General features: G+C 34.7%; 2 protein-coding genes across 19 annotated transcripts in view; one reads left to right on the top strand and one right to left on the bottom strand.

Moving 5' to 3' along the window:
• The window catches only part of LOC127508063 (uncharacterized), a 292,618-nt gene that overhangs the window by 43,903 nt on the left and 225,058 nt on the right, over window positions 1-23,657 (bottom strand). The gene's annotated exons all lie outside the window — the stretch shown is intronic.
• The window catches only part of LOC127508050 (uncharacterized), a 383,187-nt gene that overhangs the window by 155,404 nt on the left and 204,126 nt on the right, over window positions 1-23,657 (top strand). For 13 of the 17 annotated variants that reach the window (XM_051885602.1, XM_051885603.1, XM_051885600.1 and 10 more), the window contains 5 exons: window positions 1,776-2,081; window positions 13,617-13,928; window positions 14,813-15,121; window positions 17,329-17,622; window positions 19,265-19,570. In XM_051885602.1, the coding sequence (XP_051741562.1) occupies window positions 1,776-2,081; window positions 13,617-13,928; window positions 14,813-15,121; window positions 17,329-17,622; window positions 19,265-19,570 (1,527 nt within the window). The remainder of the gene's footprint in view (window positions 1-1,775; window positions 2,082-13,616; window positions 13,929-14,812; window positions 15,122-17,328; window positions 17,623-19,264; window positions 19,571-23,657) is intronic. The other 4 variants (XM_051885613.1, XM_051885599.1, XM_051885611.1 and 1 more) reach the window with 4 other exon arrangements.

Here is a 23,657-nt window from a genome sequence, read left to right as displayed (position 1 = left end):
CAATTTTTGCTGCTTAACATTTTTGTGGAAACGATACAATTCAAACATTTGTGGTAAGATTTACAAAACTTTAAAGATTTAAAACTACTTTAATTCATCATACATTAAAGTGATGAAGTGAGTGAAGAGTGAAGACATTAAAATGTTACAAAATATTTCTATTAAATGCTTTAATAAATGTAATATATTTGATAAATACATGTAATATCATTTCAAATAAATTGTGACTGTTCATTGAACTTTCTATTTTTCCAAGAATTCTGAAAAATAAAATATATCACCACAAAAATATGAAGCAGCACAACTGTTTTGAACATTGATAATCAGAAATGTTTCTTGAGCAGAAAATCAAATTGTAATGATTTCTGAAGGATCATGTGACACTGAAGACTGGAGTAATGATGCTGACAATTCAGCTTTGATCACAGGAATAAATTACATTTTATAATATATTAAAATAGAAAACTTTTTTTTATTTGTAAGAATATTTCACAATGTTGCTGTTTTTACTGTATTTGTAATTAAATAAATGCAGCCCTGGTGAGCAGAAGAGACTTATTTTAAAATCATTAATAATTGTTTCCAAACTTTTCACAGGTACTTTAATAATAACAATTATATTAATACATTTAATATATTATAATATATTATTATGATGATTATTTAATGCACAGAACTGTATTTACAGAACAATAATATGACATATTACAATATCTTTTAATGATAAAATATATATTAAAAAAAGAAGTGCCAGGGACATGGCTTGAGTTATATATTTATATATACACACACACACACACACACATTTTTTTATATATATATATATATATATATATATATATATATATATATATATAAATCATACATTTCATGTAAGATGGTATTAAAAAGGTCTTAAAAAGTCTTAAATTTATCTTGTTCATATCTGTAGACACCCTAATGACAGACCTTGTGTCAAAATATGATTATAAAAGTGTTCCAGTTGTGTTATATTAATGATGGAGAAACTCTGACCTGTTCATCATATCACTGCACTGCTGCCATAGCAGATATATACTGATGTAGAAATCAACACACTGTTATGTCAGGAACAAGACCTTCTAGTGGGATTAATGTACAGAGTTAAATCATTAAAATGTGTCTCTAACTATTTTATCAAAGCCTTAAAGCTCAAAAAGGTCATGTGGTATTTTTTTCATGAAGTCAACTGTAAATACAGGCAGTTGCAGTTTAATTTCTGGTTTCTGGTGTTTTAGACAGATCTGGTTCCTCAATGAAGCAGCTTCAGACAGTCTTCTTTCATATGCTGTTGTCTGTTCTGAAACTGTTCTTCACACAGACTGTGTTGCTTCTGTCTGCAGGATTGTTTGATCAACTTTATCAGTCACAATCCTCCTCATTATTCCTGATCATTATTGAACTGCAGTACAGTCATTATCTGATCACAAATCAAACATTCAGAAACGTTTCTTCACACAAACTCAATTCAACACACTCATATTTCATGTCATTTGAGTGGATTTTTACTCTTAGAAACACAGACTGGAGTTCAACACAGTTTCATCAGTGAAACACACATGAGGTGTAGAGATTTATACTTACATTCAGATTTCTAGAATGAGAAGTTGAGCTCTTTTCAACTTAAAATAGAGTAAATGATATGTTTGTGATCCAGTATGTCAGGTGTGATATGTCAGTGTTTCTTCTGTTTATTTCTGCTGCTGTTGGTTTTCTGGTTCTGATTTCTCTTCTGTATTTTTCTGTTTCTTTGACAGATGAAGAGAAGTCAGTGCCAGTGATGAAGGGGGCGGATGTGACTCTACGTGTCAATCCTGAAACAGGAGATAAGATATTCTGGATGTTTGGACATGACAACTGGCTCTTAGCTAAAAACACAGAAGAGAAGTGTGAAGAAGAGTCTGAGTACAGTGATGTTAGATTTAAAGACAAAGTGGATCTGAATCCTCAGACTGGAGATCTCACCATCAAGACAATCAGAAAAATCAACACTGGAAAATACATACTAAAGATCATCAGAAATGGCAACGCCTCATTCAAGATATTCAGAGTTTTTGTTTCTGGTGAGTGAAATATTTACTTTCATTGTAATTATGATTTTATTTTAGATCAGTATTGTGTTGTTCTTAAAGGATAGTTCAGCCAAAAATGCCCTCATGTCGTCCCGAACGCACAAGATTTTATTGAATTAGATCCAAATTTTAAGAAGTGATGTGATTGATTTGAATGTGGAAATTTGAAACAAAAGTTAAGTCTTTCTTCACAAAAGATCTTCATTGTGTGAGAGCTCTCTGATGCACATTTATGAGAGAATCTCAACACAGTGGTCAGCAGTGCAGATCCTCAGGTTGTGTCGTGAGAATGACCCTTTTATATGAACTCAGTGTTACTGGTGTGACTGACTTTCTTTCTATGGAGCACTAAAGTGTTTTTCCTTCCGTAATGGTGTCCAATGTTGTTTGGACCCAAACATTTTTCAGAATATCTTCTTTTGTTTCACAGAAGAAAGTCATACAGGTTTGGAATGACATGAATGAACTATCCATTTAAGCACAAATATCAACATGGTGCTGAGAGACACACTAATCCATTACATCCATTTCTAATCCATCCATTTAAGAGTTCAGAGGTCGTATTCACAAAACATCTTAAGGCTAAAAGTAGGTCCTAACTTGCCTATTTAGGAGAAACTCTTAAAAATAATGGGCACGTCAGTCCTAAATTTAGGACTCCAAATTTTTTGCTCTAAGAGTATTTCACAAAGTATTTTAGCAATAAAACTAGCTCCTAAATCTGTATAACATTAGGAGTAGTCAAGAGGACTCCTGAGTCACTAAGACCAAATCACAATCAATCCTAAAATGGCTGTTGTCGGATGTTCTCCTCAGCAATCCGCCCAAAGACACTGAACACCATTGAGTCAATAGTGATAAAGTCTTGAGCTGAGCCTTTTCTTCATAAATGCGATAAATATTATGATTTATAGGTTTTAATCTACGATGACAACATAAAGATTCATTCATGTACAGATAAAATGTATTGAATGATGGAGAATGAAACATTGTGTTCAATCACACGTCAGCTGTGTATATATTATATGCCTCCTCTCGAGTAGTGTTGTTTTTGGCGTCCTGTTTTAATTTTAGTTTTAGTCTAGTCTTTGTGTCAAGCTGTCATTTTAGTTTTTATTAGTTTTAGTCACATTCATACTCTTTTTAGTGTAGTCAAGTTTCAGTCGACTAAAAGTCTGAGCATTTTAGTCTTATTTTAGTCAGAATTATCCATCACTGTTTATTCTAGTTTTAGTCAACAAAAATTGTATTTTAGTCTCTTTTTAGTAATGCAACTGTATTTAACCCAGTCAATATAGTATAAGTACCTAGTAGTATAGACAAAACCAACATTTTCTTTTAGCCAAACCCATTTCAAACAAGGTTATCTTATTATATTGTTACCTTATAGATAATACCTTATAATGCCTTGAGATGTCTCTTAACCCTTTCAGACCTGAAGGCTTTTTAGAGTTTTTTTTTCCTGAGCGACAAACACAAAAGTAAAGACTCATAACTCCAAAACTGTAGCAAGGAGAGTCAAAAGGTAGGTATCATTTGATAGAACACTTTCTAATTTTTTCGAAAATATAAATTACATTACATTTGAACATTTTCATGTTGAAAAACTGCTGACAAAAGACAAAATATATATATTTTTTAATATATATATTTTTTTGTTTGTTTGACATGGAATAACTCGGGAAGGCAATAAGATCAGAGAAAAATATTTTTTTGGTGATGCTGTCCTACATGTGAGCTGCATCTGGTTCAAATTTTGTGGTGATAAATTGTTATTCATTTTTTCGCCGCCACAGGCGGTAAACTCTGGTTTAGAGGCACTTCTCAGCACTCATTAGGAGTTTTTCAAAATGGTTAGATGCATTAAAAAGCTGAGTTTCTAAGCTTTAACATGATACCTATTTTGTGTTATTCCACATTGGAAAACGAACATGGATGGGTCCGGGAACATTGGATACACACTGCATCCCGGAAAGATGAGAGACATGATTTTAGCCAAGTGTAAATCATTCCATGAGTAATATCTTGTGATCAACGCAATATATTATGTTGATTTTGGATTCAGTTTAATCGTAAGAATCTGCTTTAAATAATGATGTGCATTTTCTATGATCTGTGCATTTTTCACGAAGTTATGAGCACGTGAAATCTACATGTTTCCCTACATATCGGTCCCTTTCTCTGTGTCAGAGAAAGTAACGTCGCCTGCGTCTGCGCAGTGCGACCTGATGCAGCCCCTGAAGTGAGACACAGGAAACAGAAATACTGCAAAATAATAATAATAACGCGACTAAACGAGACGAAATAACGTTATAACATCTCGTCTCGTCTTGTTTTGGTCAACGAAAATGAAGAGACATTTTAGCATCGTTTTTATTTTGTAAACCACATTTAGTCTCGTTTTTATTCGTCAACAATATTGCATTATTTAATTATAGTCATCGTCACATGACCAGCATTTATGTTGCGTCTCGTCTCGTTTTCGTCACGTGATAAAGGTTCGTTGACAACGATATTTAGTCATAATTTTTGTTGACAAAACCAACACTACTCTCGAGTCGATTAGACAGACCGTTTGAACGTGCTCCTCCTGAACTTTGTTTATAAAACATCATTTGTCGCTTTAATTCTTTAATTGCATCTCTGGAGATTCAGACATGTGAGAGGTGGACAATTAGCTGAACACATCCTAGTTTATTTAGTGACACTTGGCCTACATTTTAAAATCTTTATTTGAATATGGCAACATTTTATTTTAAATCTTTATTAGAATATGACATTTTTAAAAAAATCTTTATTTGAATATGGTAACATGATACCTCGTTCTACAATATTTCTCTGATTAAATCACTGACAGAGACTGTTTCCCATTAGCCAATCATAGGAAGCGTGATAACATCATCCATAGAAAGGAGGTCAATCCTGCCCTTTCTCTTATCTTAAAGCTGCAGTCCGTAACTTTTTTTGGTTAAAAATTATCAAAAATCAATTTTTGAGCAAGTACATAACCAGCCAGTGTTCAAAACTATCTCCTTATCTTAGCTTCACAACGGTGAGCTTGTAATAATGTTTTATAATAAGAACGACCCGGTGGATTTCCGCGGGAAATTCGAGCATGCAGCAGTTCACCATTGCGTCATTACATCACGTCTGAAAACAGAAAGGAAGGAGTCCCGTCAAAGCCTCTTTAAGACTTATTATTACTTGTTATTCTAGTCTTTGGTCCCGTCCAGGCTGGTCAGTTTTATCATGTGAGGATGCTGCTGGTAGCGGATCATTTATAGCCTGTTCTCACAACAGCTGAAATAATTAAACTTATCATTTTGATGGTGGATTGTAATCCAGAAAGGTCCAAATGACAATCATCAGTGACAACTGGAGATTCACCCGTAGTCAAAAGCAAAAGGCTTCAGACTGCAGAGTGGCTACATAAATTGAAATCTACAGGTAACGTTAATATACACTAAATACACATAGTCACGCAATGCTGATGTTGTTAACATTAACAATTTGAGAACAAAGTATAACAGTAATAATAATTTGCACAGTTTGGCGTGATTGAGCTAAGCGATCGTTAGATTTAATCACCATTGGCAGCGCGATTTATTGTAGGCCTAATGCTTTTTTCCTCAGTTGGTCAGAACAAAAGTGGCAGACGTTACTTGTTCAGATGATATTTTCCAGTGAAAATTCTTATATTGGTCATACTTTCAAGACGGAGAATCTGTGATTCTGAAGTACAGTATCCACACCGATCCGGTGACTGACAGCAAACATTAGATTCATCCGCGCTGATGAGCTGTGCCGATGCAGATTCCTATCCCGCATATGACTGCAATTGCAGGTTTCAAACAGAGATGGCGACAAAAAGGAAAAACGGCGGACTGCAGCTTTAATGCTGCGTTCACACCGAACGCGAATCGCGCGTCAAATTCGCGCCAGACGCGTCTAGTTGAACGCTTGAACATTTTGAGTTTACTCGCTTCATTCACGCGTGAAATTGACTTCACAACAGACGCGAATTCACGTCATGAGAGGGGCTCTCCCGCTCCTTTATGTGTCCCAGACTCTTCCACTTCTTTCTGCACACTTTTTCTGAATAAACACAACTCGTCTGCGGGAAAATAGTTCTAAATTACAGTGAATAAGATCAATTTGCCAGCTTTAGCTAGCTTGTAGTCTCAAAAAAAAAAAAAAAAAAAAAAAAAAAAAAAAAAAAAAAAAAAAAAAATATATATATATATATATATATATATATATATATATATATATATTTTGAGATCAAGATCCACTTTTTTCCTGTTTCTATAAAAGTATGAAGATGTACTGTGACGATGATTTTGTTCGCCATTGTTGTTTCGGATTTCTGCCTCAGCTCGCTATGTCACGTCACTACTAGAGCAAGCTCCTGATTGGTTAACGTGGTGCGAATTTTCGCCAAAGTTCAGATTTTTCAACTCGGGCGTCTAGAGCGTCAGACACTCGATTCGCGCATCAGACGCGTGACCGCTCAATTCGCACCGTGCCTTTCGCGCGTCAACAGCCCATTTGCGCAGCGCTAGACGCTTGATTTGCGCCACTGGACGTCTAGACACACGTTTACATTGACTTAACATGTAAATCAGATGCCCCAGACGCGTTCGGTGTGAACGCAGCATAAGACTCTCTATTCCTTAGTAACGTTGGTCTCAGCAGCTTTGTGAATAGGTTTAAGAGGAAGCTCTTTACTAAGACTTTTACTGTTATTCAGGAGATAAAATGTTAAGATAAAATGTTTTGTGAATACAACCCCTGATCACTAGATCTGCAGAGCGATTTTCACTCTTTTTTTTTTTTTTAATTAGTAAATTTCCATGGCAAAAACTGTCAGTAGCTCAGTTATAACTTCCTTATACTTAGCCTGTCTGTCCTAGTGTACACTACACTGCATTATCAAATCACTGATGCGATACCTTGATTGTGTTGCATTCATGTCACCTCCTGCCACAATACAACGAAATCGAGCCACGCAACGCAATAAAGCCACAATACAATGAAAATGCTCCCAGCCACTAGGGGGCTTTCAGAGCTCGGTAAAGTTAGTTGTCCTTGCCACTGTTCTACAGAGTCGTCAGTTTTACAAAGATATCATAGGGCTGTGAATCTTTGAGTATACATATGCATTCATAGGGTTATTGAAATGCTTCATAGGGTTATTGAAATGCGTCTAAGTCAGGATGAGAATTATACAGCAACCTTCAGGCGATTAGAGAGTGGGGGCAAAAAACAAAACAAAAAAAAATCTTTTGTCCATTTTTAAAAGTTTAGTTCACCCAAAAATGAAAATTCTGTCATTTATTACTCAATTTCCACAAATGCCAATGTTTATATGCTATTAAAATAAAGTTTTGTAGCATCATTAAGAACTAACATGAACTAACATTAAAGGGTTAGTTCACCCAACAATGAAAATAATGTCAATAATTACTCACCCTCATGTCGTTCCACACCTGTAAGACCTTCGTTCATCTTCAGAACACAAATTAAGATATTTTTGTTGAAATCCGATGGCTCAGTGAGGCCTCCATAGCCAGCAATGACATTTCCTCTCTCAAGATCCATAAAGTTACTAAAAACATATTTAAATCAGTTCATGTGAGTACAGTGGTTCAATATTAATATTATAAAGCGACGAGAAGCAACGCTGATTCGATACGCTGATTCATAATAATAAACGAGTCGTTGTTTTGTTTTTTTTGGCGCACCAAAAATACACTTGTCACTTTATAATATTAATATTGAACCACTGTACTCACATGAACTGATTTAAATATGTTTTTAGTAACTTTATGGATCTTGAGAGAGGAAATGTCATTGCTGGCTATGTAGGCCTCACTGAGCCATCAGATTTCAACTAAAATATCTTAATTTGTGTTCTGAAGATGAACGAAGGTCTTAGGGGTGTGGAACGACATGAGGGTGAGTAATTATTGACATTATTTTCATTTTTGGGTGAACTAACCCTTTAATGTTAGTTCATGTTAGTTCTTAATGATGCTACATAACTTTATTTTAATAGCCTATAAAAATTGGCATTTGTGGAAATTTACATAAGCCAAAATTTTAAAAGGCTTTAAAAGTGTTATTAGGCCTAGTTCATGTTAACTGCAGTGGAGGATAGTGTTAATGGCTACACAACCTTAATAAAGTGTTCCAGGTACATTAAACATACTACTGTAACGCTTATGTGGAGAGACTACCCTAGAATATCATGCGCTTTCCCAACTAATCCTAAACTAACTTTTCTTCAAGGAATAGTAAGAAAAGCCCTCTTTGTCCTCTTTATACGGAACATTTTCCTTATGATGATTCTGAAAGGAAACGCGCTGGGTGCCTACTGTCGCTATAGTAATGAACGCAACTTTAACGCGCATCTGATTGATTGATAAACCGCGCGCTCTTATTTCAGTGTTGTTAATGTTGTAGTTACTGCAGCCGTTTCCTTCGTGCATTCAATTTAACGACATTAGGTTAATAATTTCATTTATCATTCATTGGAACTGTGCGTATGCATTTAGACACTTACATTATGTGTTTGGTCCGTCCATGCATTAAATGCGCGCTCTTGAATAAGGTGGGTTTTAACGTTCCTTCAACTGCTCATGTAATGTCAATGGTATGACCCATTTCCGTAAAACCTGAGTAGTTTCTCTTATAGAAAATAATGGTGACGTTTCCACGCAATAAAAGCGTTGACCACGCAATGACTTGGCAGCTTTATCAATGGCTTGTGCAGTGTGACTCAGGACTATTGCTATTATAATAGAGACTGTCATCTGCTCATGTGAACAACAGTGGCCGTCCTGAGGAGAGCTCAAACGTGGGCTAAGGACTGAGTTTGAGAGCAATCCAGTGAGAGGCGCTAAAGAGTGCAGCGCATGTCTGTGAATGAGAGCTGTGAGGGCGAATTACGGCGCACAACGTCAATTCGCGCATGTAGTAATTTAATGTTTATATATTTTAAAGCACTGAATCGCTATAGAATTGCGATTAATCTGATTCTTAACATTTTACATCGATTATTGACCAAAATGAACGATTCACGATTCAAAAAACATGTTTCAAGATCGATGCATATGCATTGTCAGGATTTGTAATCGATACATCGAGAAAACGAGTGAATCGATACACCCCTAAGATATCACGATTAGTTTTAACAGTATGTAACCACTGTATATCGACCTGAAATATTAATTCAAAACCATATATGTACATTATAGCTGCATATTTATACCTGTGAATGAACTGACACACTACCATGGCTCAGGGGAATGACTGCCAATTCCACCAAGTGATTAAAAACATATAATTTGTATTCAGTAAAATTACTTTTAACATTTAGAAACGGACATGTTCCAAAGCTTGTAGTCAGGGTTCCTGTGGATCCTTAAAAAGTCTTCGGTTAGATTTTTAAAATTTTAAGGTAATAAAAAGTCTTAAAGCCTTATTTTTACTTATGAGAGGTCTTAAATTTTAGATGACACTTTGACTAAGACATATCTAAATCATTTACCAAATTAAAACTATCTAATTAGCATACATATTAGGGGTGTCCCCGACTACGGGTTTACATAGTCGAATCAGATTCGAATCAGATTGCCTATATTCGACTGATAGTCGAATCATATATGTTGGAGGTGGGGGGCGGCTTTTATTTTCTTTCACACACAGCACAGACTTTCAATAACACAACTTTCTAATAAAGCGACCAAACTGCCTGTCAAGTGATAGACGAAACTGACAATGGTTTTATCTTTTTTAAACAAATGAAAGGCAATGTGGATAAACATTGACAGCCACGATGTACAGACCACCACTCAAAGATATAGAAGAAAATGAATAAAAACATTTTGGATCAATAAAACTTAAAATATATATATATAAATAACTGCAGAAAGGCCACACTGCAGATAGATATGCATTTGATAAATCGGCAGATCAAATTAAATCGGCTAAATTGCCTGTGCGAGCAAGCTTTAATTATTCTACAGCGCAACATCGATGCCCCGGAAAACAAAAATTAAAAATTAAAATTAATGTAATGAAAAAATTTAATAATTGTTTAATCAAACATTAATTTACAGAATTGAATTAGAACAGAATATACCGTTCTAATAATAAAAATTAAAAAGCCTAATTAAAAAAATGAAATAGTCATTATCAAGTCACAACTGCAAAATGCCTGAAGTGCAGGGGAACATTTATTCAAATAGATAACCCAGAGTGATCAATAAATAAATAAAAATTAAAGAAATTATTAAAATAACGAAAGTATAGCCAGAATTGTCAACTTTGTCTTTTTTAACTGCGGAGACAATAAACACTAAACTGGAGTGTCAGTCTTTTTAGCTAAACATTCACAGCATCCAAAAATCAAATTAGAACCGGCTGAAATGTTTTGAAATCACTTGTACCCTACCTGATCGAAAAAATCCAGTCTTTCACGTGATCTGCCTGTGTCAGTTTGAGTCTTTTTTCAAATAGTGCGCTAGTCAGCTAACATTAGTCAGCTCGTTAGCGTTGGCCGGCAGAAGCGCGCCGCAGTGTTTGACGTTGTTGAGCGTAGGACATGAGCTGTTGGCACAACTTGCATCATGTGTTTTTTTGGATCATCTTTTACCATTTCAAAATGCATCCAATTCTACACTTTTGATTTTCTTATCCCAGACATTGTTAAAGATTTAATCCCTGCTGCCAAGATGCTCCTCTGTCGGTCACAGATCATGAAAGTGAAACTTAAAGGGTTAGTTCACCCAAAAATGAAAATTCTGTCATTAATTACTCACCTTCATGCCGTTCCACACCCGTAAGACCTTCATTCATCTTCGGAACACAAATTGAGATATTTTTGTTGAAATCCGATGGCTCAGTGAGGCCTACATAGCCAGCAATGACATTTCCTCTCTCAAGATCCATTAATGTACCAAAAACATATTTAAATCAGTTAATGTGAGTACAGTGGTTCAATATTAATATTATAAAGCGACAAGAATATTTTTGGTGCGCCAAAAAAACAAAATAACGACTTATTTGAAACTCCGGAGCATAATGAATCAGTGTGTCGAATCATGATTCGGATCGTGTGTCAAACCACCAAACTGCTGAAATCACGTGACTTTGGCGCTCCGAACTGTGGATTCGACACAAAAGATTCATAACGCTCCGAAGCTTCCTGAAGCAGTGTTTTGAAATCAGCCATCACTATATAAGTCGTTATTTTGTTTTTTTGGAGCACCAAAAATATTCTTGTCGCTTTATAATATTAATATTCAACCACTGTACTCACATGAACTGATTTAAATATGTTTTTAGTACATTAATGGATCTTGAGAGAGGAAATGTCATTGCTGGCTATGTAGGCCTCACTGAGCCATCGGATTTCAACAAAAATATCTTAATTTGCGTTCTGAAGATGAACGAAGGTCTTACGGGTGTGGAACGACATGAGGGTGAGTAATAAATGACAGAATTTTCATTTTTGGGTGAACTAACCCTTTAAATCTGTCACGGGGTGGTTGGATTTATTCACGCACATTAAAAATATTTATTAAAAGCTTCTTTCTTTTCACATTTTTATTTACAGCATTATCAATATTGGCTGTATATTAAGCTATTGGGAGAGAACCGTACATCTATGTAAAATCCCCCATATCTCGTCTCGTAACACCTCTGTGGAGATTCGACTGTGAGATTGGTAGTCAAATCAGGCTCCTCCTGTCGAAGCATCGAATCGTCGACTATTCAGGGTCACCCCTAATACATATTATTATTATTATTATTTTTTTTTTTTTTATTTTATTTTTTTTTTTTTTCTTTGTGGATTTGCTTGTTCATGTGACAATTCATGGGTCTCGCAGCATTTACTGTATAACATAGGCTACTGTCTCCTGCCCGTGAAAGGAAGAGAGCAGAGGAAAATGGGTAAATGTCAGTTCAGTAACCGTTGTAAGTTCATTCTTTATGTGTGTAGGGGTGTGTGATAGTATTGTCTATGATGATATCCTAATTATTGTTTAACGATGTGAGAGCTGACATTGAGTTTGTCACTCACGCGTTCACTGTGATGTATGCAGTTATATGACCTCAAAACTCAACATACATGGGCATTTTTGCCCTGATGAGTTTTTGTCGTTTTCCCCAAATCAGAACGATTGCAAATGTGATATTTTATACAACAGTTACATGAACAATAAGTTAACAGCGACCCTGTTGAAAAAACAGCATATGCTGGTAAGGTAGGTTTTGAAGCTGGGATGCTGGTTTGAGCTGGTTTATACTGGTTTATGCTGGTCACGTGCTGGTCCTGGCTTAAATTTGCCAGTCAAGCAGCACATCAGCCTGGAGAGAGCTGAAGAAAGATGACAGTACACACTTCATATGTGAATTAAGATGATAGTTGCAGTTGTTCAATAATAATTGTTCATTTATGATACAGCATGTTATTAGCTTGTACCTATCATTGTTGTTCAGTACGCTGTAAAACGCTGTAAAAAACAGAAAAGGTTCTGCTAATTTTCTGCCAGGACAAGATCTGTTACGTTGTAACCCTGTGTAACTCTACAACGCAGAATGCAATGTGTAAATTATAATACAGGTAAAACACCTGAGAAAAATCGACATGGATAATTCCTTCATATTAACACAGTACATCGTGCCCTATTTTTAACTAACTAACTAACTAACTACCTACCTACCTATACACTGCTTATAACTATAATTGTTCAAAATGTGTAGTTTTATTAGTTAATAAGAAAATAAGAAAATGTAATTGTTCAAAAATGTGTAACTGTTCAATAATTCAATGTTGTATTTAAAAATAAAAATATCTGATCAAAAAGATGTTTATTATTTTACAAATAAAATAGATTTATATTATTATAAATATATTTATATTATTGTATTATATTTATATTATGAACAAATCTAAATTAACAGTTGATTTCAAATCATATTTTTATGTGTATTCTATACAATAATGCAGTTTGCGTCATGGTTACGTGATGACGTCATCTCACAACATCATTTAGCAACTTTCAGCAACAAATTCACCCGTCTTTAGCAACTTCCCTGAACATTAGTTGGCAACACTGGTTCGATTTCATTGTGTTGTGAACTTATATTTGTGTAGAATTCAGACTTTTTTCACACATTTTCCCTCTATTTTGCTTCTTTTAGTTTAAAAGAGGATCTTTAAATAGTCAAGCTCAACTAAATCTGTGCTCTGATGTTTGTTGTGTGGATTTCAGGCTGTTCTGATGGTCAAAACACACATTAGATTTGAGGTCGATTCATTTAATTCATTTATATCTTCATGTAGATTTCTATAATATGGCAGAATCAGAGAAAGCTGAGTTCATTACTGATATTCATAAACTGAGTAAATGAAACATTTGAGATGTTGATCAATTGATCAGTAATGCTTTGTTGTCTGATGTTGTTAGTTTTCTGTTTCTAATTTCTGAGCTCTATTTCTCTGTTTCTGTGCAGCTGCAGGACGTCAAGTGAATAAATCAGTGGAGAAGGGATGTCCTGTCATTCTGAACTATGATACTGAAATACAGAAGGATGATAAAATACAGTGGAAGTTTGAAGAGAAACTCATAGCTGAAATGACTGGAGAGAACCGTGAGAACCCTCAATGGTCTGATGATGAATTCAGAGACCAAATGAAGCTGGACCCTCAGACTGGATCTCTCACCATTCACCAAACCAAACCTGAACACGCTGGATTATATAAGCTAGAGATCATCACCAGTGATTATTCAACATTCAGGATTATCGTCAGGATTATCGTCTTTGGTGAGTAACACAAAGTCTTTCAGTGAAACAGCAGCAGTGTATATGACAGACCTTGTGTCAAAATATGATTATAAAAGTGTTCCAGTTGTGTTATATTAATGATGGAGAAACTCTGACCTGTTCATCATATCACTGCACTGCTGCCATAGCAGATATATACTGATGTAGAAATCAACACACTGTTATGTCAGGAACAAGACCTTCTAGTGGGATTAATGTACAGAGTTAAATCATTAAAATGTGTCTCTAACTATTTTATCAAAGCTGTAAGACTCAAAAAGGTCATGTGGTATTTTTTTTTTTCATGAAGTCAACTGTAAATACAGGCAGTTGCAGATTAATTTCTGGTTTCTGGTGTTTTAGACAGATCTGGTTCCTCAATGAAGCAGCTTCAGACAGTCTTCTTTCATATGCTGTTGTCTGTTCTGAAACTGTTCTTCACACAGACTGTGTTGCTTCTGTCTGCAGGATTGTTTGATCAACTTTATCAGTCACAATCCTCCTCATTATTCCTGATCATTATTGAACTGCAGTACAGTCATTATCTGATCACAAATCAAACATTCAGAACCGTTTCTTCACACAAACTCAATTCAACACACTCATATTTCATGTCATTTGAGTGGATTTTTACTCTTAGAAACACAGACTGGAGTTCAACACAGTTTCATCAGTGAAACACACATGAGGTGTAGAGATTTATACTTACATTCAGATTTCTACAATGAGAAGTTGAGCTCTTTTCAACTTAAAATAGAGTAAATGATATGTTTGTGATCCAGTATGTCAGGTGTGATATGTCAATGTTTCTTCTGTTTATTTCTGCTGCTGTTGGTTTTCTGGTTCTGATTTCTCTTCTGTATTTTTCTCTGTTTCTTTGACAGATAAATTAGTGTCAGTGCTGAAGGGGGCGGATGTGACTCTACGTGTCGATCCTGAAATACAGACAGGAGATAAGAAGATATTCTGGATGTTTGGAGATGAAAACCGTCTTGTAGCTAAAAACACAGAAGAGAAGTGTGAAGAAGAGTCTGAGTACAGTGATGTTAGATTTAAACCCAATGTGGATCTGAATGATCAGACTGGAGATCTCATCATCAAGAAAATCGAAACTTTCCACAGTGGGGAATACAAACTAAAGATCATCAGAAATGGCAACGCCTCATTCAAGATATTCAGTGTTACTGTTTCTGGTGAGTGAAATATTTACTTTCATTGTAATTATGATTTTATTTTAGATCAGTATTGTGTTGTTCTTAAAGGATAGTTCAGCCAAAAATGCCCTCATGTTGTCCCGAACCCACAAGACTTTTATTGAATTAGATCCAAATTTTAAGAAGTGATGTGATTGATTTGAATGTGGAAATTTGAAACAAAAGTTAAATCTTTCTTCACAAAAGATCTTCATTGTGTGAGAGCTCTCTGATGCACATTTATGAGAGAATCTCAACACAGTGGTCAGCAGTGCAGATCCTCAGGTTGTGTCGTGAGAATGACCCTTTTATATGAACTCAGTGTTACTGGTGTGACTTAGGGCTGTAGCAATTCATCAATGAAATTCGATTACTCGATTTTTTTTTTTTTTTTTTTTTTTTTTTTTTTGTTTAAAAATCCTCGATTTCAATTTGCCCGTGTCGAGTAACTGGTAAAATACCGGAAGTGGCACTTTCCACGGAGGAGAATCCATGAAACACATTATTAGACAGTTTTCTAAGGCTGTACGATATTAAACCCGTGTAAAAATAATAAAGCATAATACTATTGCCAATTTACAAAGATTATTAATTAATGAAACAAATGTGCTGCAAGTTTTTTTTTTTTATACTATTTTTTTTTTTGTATTTTTTGTACATTTTTATAAAAGTTTTCAATGAAGGTGTGCATGGTATATATTTTCTTTTCCTCAGCAGTGTTTGATGTAAGGAAATCATTGGTTTATGTGTGATTATGTACTTTTAAAGTGTTGTGATTGGTGGATGATATTATATGCAGTTTTTTCATTGGTTCTTTGTAAGTTTGAATTTTGTCTCTGTATTTAAAGGAACCTACACACACCTGTGACATTTTAGCCCTGATTAAAGCCTCTGTGCCAAAATGTGTTGGCAAAATAAATTATTAATTTTTTAGCTCCATTTTATGTTTATTCCTGACCCTTTAACACCACAAGTGTTGCAGGTATCGCCTATATTTAGTTTTGTCTATATTCCATGCACCTTGTTAGATGTGTGAAGGTGCACCAGATTAATCATATTACATGTTGCCAACACACACAGGGAGGTACAGTTTCACCTTTAGTAAGTTAGTCTTACCAATAGACCTTTATCACAGCAGAATTGATTACCAGAAGCATTGTTGCCAACTTAGCAATTTTGTTGCTAGATTTAGCAACTTTTCAGACTACCTTAGCAAAGCACCTAAAAGCACCTAGCAACAAATTTAGCTATTTTTAAAATTTATTTGGCAACTTTTAACAACTTTTGAAAAGTGACTTAAACAATCTAAAGTACAAAAAGAGGAAACCACTGAACAGCAGCCAGTCAAGCAGCACATCAGCCTGGAGAGAGCTGAAGAAAGATGACAGTACACACTTCATATGTGAATTAAGATGATAGTTGCAGTTGTTCAATAATAATTGTTCATTTATGATACAGCATGTTATTAGCTTGTGCCTATCATTGTTGTTCAGTTAGGTACACTCAAAGGTCAAGGTCAAAAAGATGTTGTTTATATTACTTTTACAAATAAAATTAGGTTTATATTATTATAAATATATTTATATTATGAACAAATCTAAACAGTTGATTTCAAATCATATTTTTATGTGTATTCTACGCAATAATGCAGTTTTGCGTCATGGTTACGTGATGACGTCATCCCACAACATCATTTAGCAACTTTAGCAACAAATCCACCCGTCTTTAGCAACTTCCCTGAACATTAGTTGGCAACACTGGTTCGATTTTGTTGTGTTGTGAACTTATGTTTGCTTTTTTGATTTCGTTGTGTTGTGCACTACTGGGCCACCGTAGAATTCAGACTTTTTTCACACATTTTTTCCTGTATTTGCTGCTTTTAGTTTAAAAGAGGATCTTTAAATAGTCAAGCTCAACTAAATCTGTAGTCTGATGTTTGTTTGGATTTCAGGCTGTTCTGTTGGTCAAAACACACATTAGATTTGAGGTCGACTCATTTAATTCATTTATATCTTCATGTAGATTTCTATAATATGGTAGAATCAGAGAAAGCTGAGTTCATTACTGATATTCATAAACTGAGTGAATGAAACATTTGAGATGTTGATCAGTTGATCAGTAATGCTTTGTTGTCTGATGTTGTTGGTTTTCTGTTTCTAATTTCTGATCTATATTTCTCTGTTTCTGTGCTGCTGCAACACTTCAAGTGAATAAATCAGTGGAGAAGGGATGTCCTGTCATTCTGAACTATGATACTGAAATACAGAAGGATGATAAAATACAGTGGAAGTTTGAAGAGAAACTCATAGCTGAAATGACTGAAGAGAACCGTCTGAACCCTCAATGGTTTGATGATGAATTCAGAGGCCAAATGAGGCTGAACCCTTGGACTGGATCTCTCACCATTAATCGAACCAGACCTGAACACTCTGGATTATATAAACTAGAGATCAAGACCAGTGCTTATTCAACATTCAGACTCTTCAGGATTATCGTCTGTGGTGAGTAACACAAAGTCTTTCAGTGAAACAGCAGCAGTGTATATGACAGACCTTGTGTCAAAATATGATTATAAAAGTGTTCCAGTTGTGTTATATTAATGATGGAGAAACTCTGACCTGTTCATCATATCACTGCACTGCTGCCATAGCAGATATATACTGATGTAGAAATCAACACACTGTAATGTCAGGAACAAGACCTTCTAGTGGAATTAATGTACAGAGTTAAATCATTAAGGGGAGACACTATAGGCAAAAACACTGTTTTTTCAGGCACCTGTCAATTTTGAGATTTTGCACTTTTTGGCTTTCCTTAAAATGTTTTTTCAGACTGGTGGAAAGAAAACATCCAAAATACATTTTTAAGTGTATATTTTATAGCACTTTATCTATTTGCGTCTATAGATTTCAATTACAGTAAATATATTTGAATATATTTTTCTCCTGCTCTGAGTCAGAAATCTCCACTTCAGCAGAACTTATATACACCAAACTTTACAGTTTTATTCCTATCTATATTCTGAAGGCTTTTACAGAGGGATTTGTTGATATATCATTCCTATCCTGAGTTATAGGTCCTTTTACTCAAAAAAAACATGGCGAAAATAGATTTTTTTAAGACTATTGTCAGTATTCTCTAATTTACTAAAGCACAAAATAAGATATCCAGAATCCCCTCTGTAAAAGCCCTTTCATTTAACATGTCAACAAATAGAACCAAGAATTTTAAACCTGGACCTTTCCAATTTCCAGATTTTGTTTTTGGAAACGTATGCAAATGAGCGTGTATTTAAGTATATAAGGCCTCATTTGCATATTAAAACATAAATTTACACAAAACTTGTAATACATGTTTTTCTTATGTTTATGCCAGTAATAAACTGGAGAAGTTTCACAGTGATATCTTTTAATTTAAAAAAAATCCCTATTCACCTCGCCTTAAAATGTGTGTCTAACTATTTTATCAAAGCTGTAAGACTCAAAAAGTTCATGTGGTATTTCTTTTTTTTCATGAAGTCAACTGTAAATACAGGCAGTTGCAGATTAATTCATTTTAATTGAATAATAATTAGTTGCTTATTGTTGTCTTGTTTTGTCAGACCTGGTTTCTGGTGTTTTAGACAGATCTGGTTCCTCAATGAAGCAGCTTCAGACAGTCTTCTTTCATATGCTGTTGTCTGTTCTGAAACTGTTCTTCACACAGACTGTGTTGCTTCTGTCTGCAGGATTGTTTGATCAACTTTATCAGTCACAATCCTCCTCATTATTCCTGATCATTATTGAACTGCAGTACAGTCATTATCTGATCACAAATCAAACATTCAGAACCGTTTCTTCACACAAACTCAATTCAACACACTCATATTTCATGTCATTTGAGTGGATTTTTACTCTTAGAAACACAGACTGGAGTTCAACACAGTTTCATCAGTGAAACACACATGAGGTGTAGAGATTTATACTTACATTCAGATTTCTACAATGAGAAGTTGAACTCTTTTCATCTTAAAATAGAGTAAATGATATGTTTGTGATCCAGTATGTCAGGTGTGATATGTCAGTGTTTCTTCTGTTTATTTCTGCTGCTGTTGGTTTTCTGGTTCTGATTTCTCTTCTGTATTTTTCTCTGTTTCTTTGACAGATAAATTAGTGTCAGTGCTGAAGGGGGCGGATGTGACTCTACGTGTCAATCCTGAAATACAGACAGGAGATAAGATATTCTGGATGTTTGGACATGAAAACTGTCTTGTAGCTAAAAACACAGAAGAGAAGTGTGAAGAAGAGTCTGAGTGCAGTGATGTTAGATTTAAAGATAAAGTGGATCTGAATCCTCAGACTGGAGATCTCACCATCAAGAAAACTGAAACTGACCACACTGGAGAATACAAACTAAAGATCATCAGAAATGGCAAATCCTCATTCAAGATATTCAGTGTTACTGTTTTTGGTGAGTGAAATATTTACTTTCATTGTAATTATGATTTTATTTTAGATCAGTATTGTGTCGTTCTTAAAGGATAGTTCAGCCAAAAATGCCCTCATGTCGTCCCGAACCCACAAGACTTTTATTGAATTAGATCCAAATTTTAAGAAGTGATGTGATTGATTTGAATGTGGAAATTTGAAACAAAAGTCTTTCTTCACAAAAGATCTTCATTGTGTGAGAGCTCTCTGATGTACATTAATGAGAGAATCTCAACACAGTGGTCAGCAGTGCAGATCCTCAGGTTGTGTCGTGAGAATGACCCTTTTATATGAACTCAGTGTTACTGGTGTGACTTAGGGCTGTAGCAATTCATCGATGAAATTCGATTACTCGATTTTTTTTTTTTTTTTTTTTTTTTTTTTTTAAATCCTCGATTTCAATTTGTCAAGTAACCGGTAAAATACTGGAAGTGGCACTTTCCACGGACGAGAATCCATGAAACACATTATTAGACAGTTTTCTAAGGCTGCACAATATTAAACCTGTGTAAAAAATAATAAAGCATAATACTATTGTCAATTTACAAAGTTTATTAATTAATGAAACTAATGTGTGTGCTGCAAGTTTAATATATTTGTGCTTTAGTTATTTTTATCCTCCTGAGACCCAGAATTTAGTGTTTTTTCACGTCATTATATTGTTAAGGGCATAAGAACCAAATTAAAATATAACATTTTTGAAAAATTATATTTTATTCATATGTTATGATATGTCCTTTGTAGTGGACACCTGGACTGAGTTGTTTAAAAAATAAAATGACATGTATAGGCAAAAACAATGGGATTTTTTTTAATCACCAATCAATTTCTAGGCTTCAGGATTGTTTTTAACCAAACTTTGTATCAAGATGATTCTCAACTATATTGTGAAAGATATAATGGAATTAATTGAGATACCATTTTACTTTATGTAATATGTGGGTAAAATTGTCATACATGGATTTTCCCATTCAATACAATGCATCTATACACTATATCTAATTTACATATTAATGTGTTCTTGGAGCAATACACAATGAAAAAAGAAGTGTAATAATGGGAGTAATAATTGGCAACATTTTCATAATAATATCTAATAATCAATAGGATTATTGATATATATAATATCTTTCCCTATTCACTTGTTGTATCTCCTATTATATCTCCTGATAAACATGATTTAAGTCCTGGTGTCCTCTACAGAGGTCATGTATGAAATCAATGTCCTGTTTCATAACAGAAAGTCATATTTTGATTTGAAACCCCATAACATTTTCCTGAGATATTGATTCATAACAAACAATTTGAAAATTAATCCGATTTAAATGATAATTGCAAAATATTATAATTTGCATAAGAATGCTAATTTTCATTTTCATTCGTATTTAAAGACCAAGAAGTTGTTGTTGTTGTCATGGCGAAACCAATAAAAATTTGGTATCTCTGCAAAGCCCTGAATGTGCTCTTTACAGGACATCCAGACTTAAAACTGTGACATGTATGATGTCAGAGAAAATCACTAAAATATGATGTCCACTACAGAGGACAGAAATCTATTCCCGGGTCCCAGGAGGATATACGTGTCTAGTGCGTCTCGTGCGGCTCCTTTCACAGTAAATGCAGCTTCACGTGAACTGTTATACATGAGTGGAGCGTCTCAAACTCCATCTCTGAATATGCTGTGAGCTTGGATTGCTTTTAACGTTTAATCAGATTTGTAAGGTAAGTCGTCAATAAACCTTAGCAACGTTATACAGTATGTTTCTACTTGGTGAAATGTGTAACTGCTCGTCGCGATTTCAAATAAAAGTTTAAACCCTCGTTTAAGTCCACATGTTCTTGTTCAAGAAATTACAGTGGTTGTAGCATTTCTGTCGTAAAGAAATGGCCAAATATTAAGGATTAATTAAACATTTAAACTAAATGTTGTAAACCAACAAGGATTAGATCGCGTTGTAAAATCGTCAGGCCACTCTCGCCCTCTGCAGGCGTTTGTTATAATACATAAAGAACATTAGTTGTACAATTCAATACATGTATTTTGACAGTTTTGTTCAGTAAAACCATACAGTTACTTGTTTTTCATACTTTACTTGAATCAATTTTTATTGTGTTATTGCTATTATATATTTTAAGCCATATGTGTGAGTGAATGTGTTTTGTTGTGTAAAAAGGGTTGGGGGGGGGGGGGGGGGGGGTGATTACTCGTGTAATCGTTAGAATAATCGAACGATTACTCGATTACCAAATGAATCGTTAGCTACAGCCCTAGTATGACTTGTATGACTGACTTTCTTTCTATGGAGCACTAAAGTGTTTTTCCTTCCAAGTCATGGTGTCCAATGTTGTTTGGACCCAAACATTTTTCAGAATATCATCTTTTGTTTCACAGAAGAAAGTCATACAAGTTTGGAATGACATGAATGAACTATCCATTTAAAGTCCCCGTGAACCGGAAGTTGTAAACGACTTTTCTCCAGTGTTGTGACGTATTCCCAAGTGAAAGGGAATATTGAATAGAGGGCAGCGTTTTACTTTAGCGCTCCTCCTCTCCATCTGTCGCTCATAGCAGACTAACGGTTGGAGGGAGTGGTTTAAGCGTTTTATACTTTTCAGATTTTGATTAAAGATTACCACAACAAACAATTTTTTTCTGAGTATTAACTTGCACAGATTAATTGTTCACCACAAGACTAGTAATATGCACTAACAAAGGAAATAGGGTCAATTTTGATTTCATGCTGACTTTAAGCACATATCAGAACATGGTGCTGTGAGACACTAATCCATTACATCCAGTTCTAATCCATCCATTTAAGAGTTCAGGGGTCGTGTTCACAAAACATCTTAAGGAAAAAAGAAAGAAAAAAAATCATACAGGCTTGCGAACACAACCATGCACATGCAAACAATACACTTTTCACTCATACACGCACACACGTTAATTAATTTATTTTTTATTTTAGATTTTAAATGTAGAAAAATAGATTTTTATTGTATTGACAGCTCAGCTGTATGTGGACACCTTTTGAGTAGAAATGCATTTTGCATTTTTTTTTTTTTTTGCAAATAAAACTCCCATAGTCCATAACTACTGTAGTTTTAACTTATTTTAATATAAATTCAGTTAAATCATCAAACATTTGTATGACTTGCCAGTGACTTGTTTGACCCAAGCTACGACTTGACTTGACTTGCTTGATTCTAACAAAAATTGACTTGGACTTGCTTGAGACTTGAAGGTTAAGACTTGAGACTTACTTGTGACTTGAACATGTGTGACTCACTCCCACCTCTGCTGATCAGTGAGTCGCTTTTAAGTGACCATGAAGTAAAAATCCCTCCATCTGTTTTCTGAATGCATGTTATTGATCTGATAGTGAGTAATTTATAAGTTATTTATTTCTTGACCTTGTAATTTTTAATCAAAATACCATAACCCGTCTTCCAGTGAAACTGCTGACTTCTCTCTGGTGATGAACGCAGGACTTCTCTGATCATTTAACTCACTCACATCCTGTTCCTGCAAGCTTTTATACGCTTCACTTACTCGTCTAGTGTGACACAGGCTAATGTTTGCTTGTTATCTGCCCTGTGATCTACAATGAAAGTTTTTCTGGCGTTCTAGAATGAGTCGGCAGTTTTACAATGATATCAATACCACGATTAGTTTTAACAGTATGTAACCACTGTATATTCACATGAAATATTAATAAATATTAATTCAAAACCATCTACCTCCCATTATAGCTGCATATTTATACCTGTGAATGAATTGACGCACTACCATGGCTCATGGGGACGACTGCCAATTCCACCAAGTGATTAAAAAACATGTAATTTGTATTCATGAAAATTACTTTTAACATTTAGAAACATGTTCATGTTCAAATTCCAAAGCTTGTATAGGTTCCTATTGGTAAGACTGACTTACTACAGGTGACATTTTGCCAACACAAACTAATTATAGACAATAGCAGCAACACTTGTGGTGTTAAAGGGTCAAGAATAAACATAAAATGGAGCTAAAAAATCAATACTTTATTTTGCCAACACGTTTTAGCACAGAG

The sequence above is a fragment of the Ctenopharyngodon idella genome, chromosome 3, assembly GCF_019924925.1.
Source record: "Ctenopharyngodon idella isolate HZGC_01 chromosome 3, HZGC01, whole genome shotgun sequence".
NCBI classification, from domain to species: domain Eukaryota; kingdom Metazoa; phylum Chordata; class Actinopteri; order Cypriniformes; family Xenocyprididae; genus Ctenopharyngodon; species Ctenopharyngodon idella.
The sequence above is the reverse complement of the archived record's forward strand: the minus strand, read 5'-3'. Positions and strand labels throughout refer to the sequence as shown.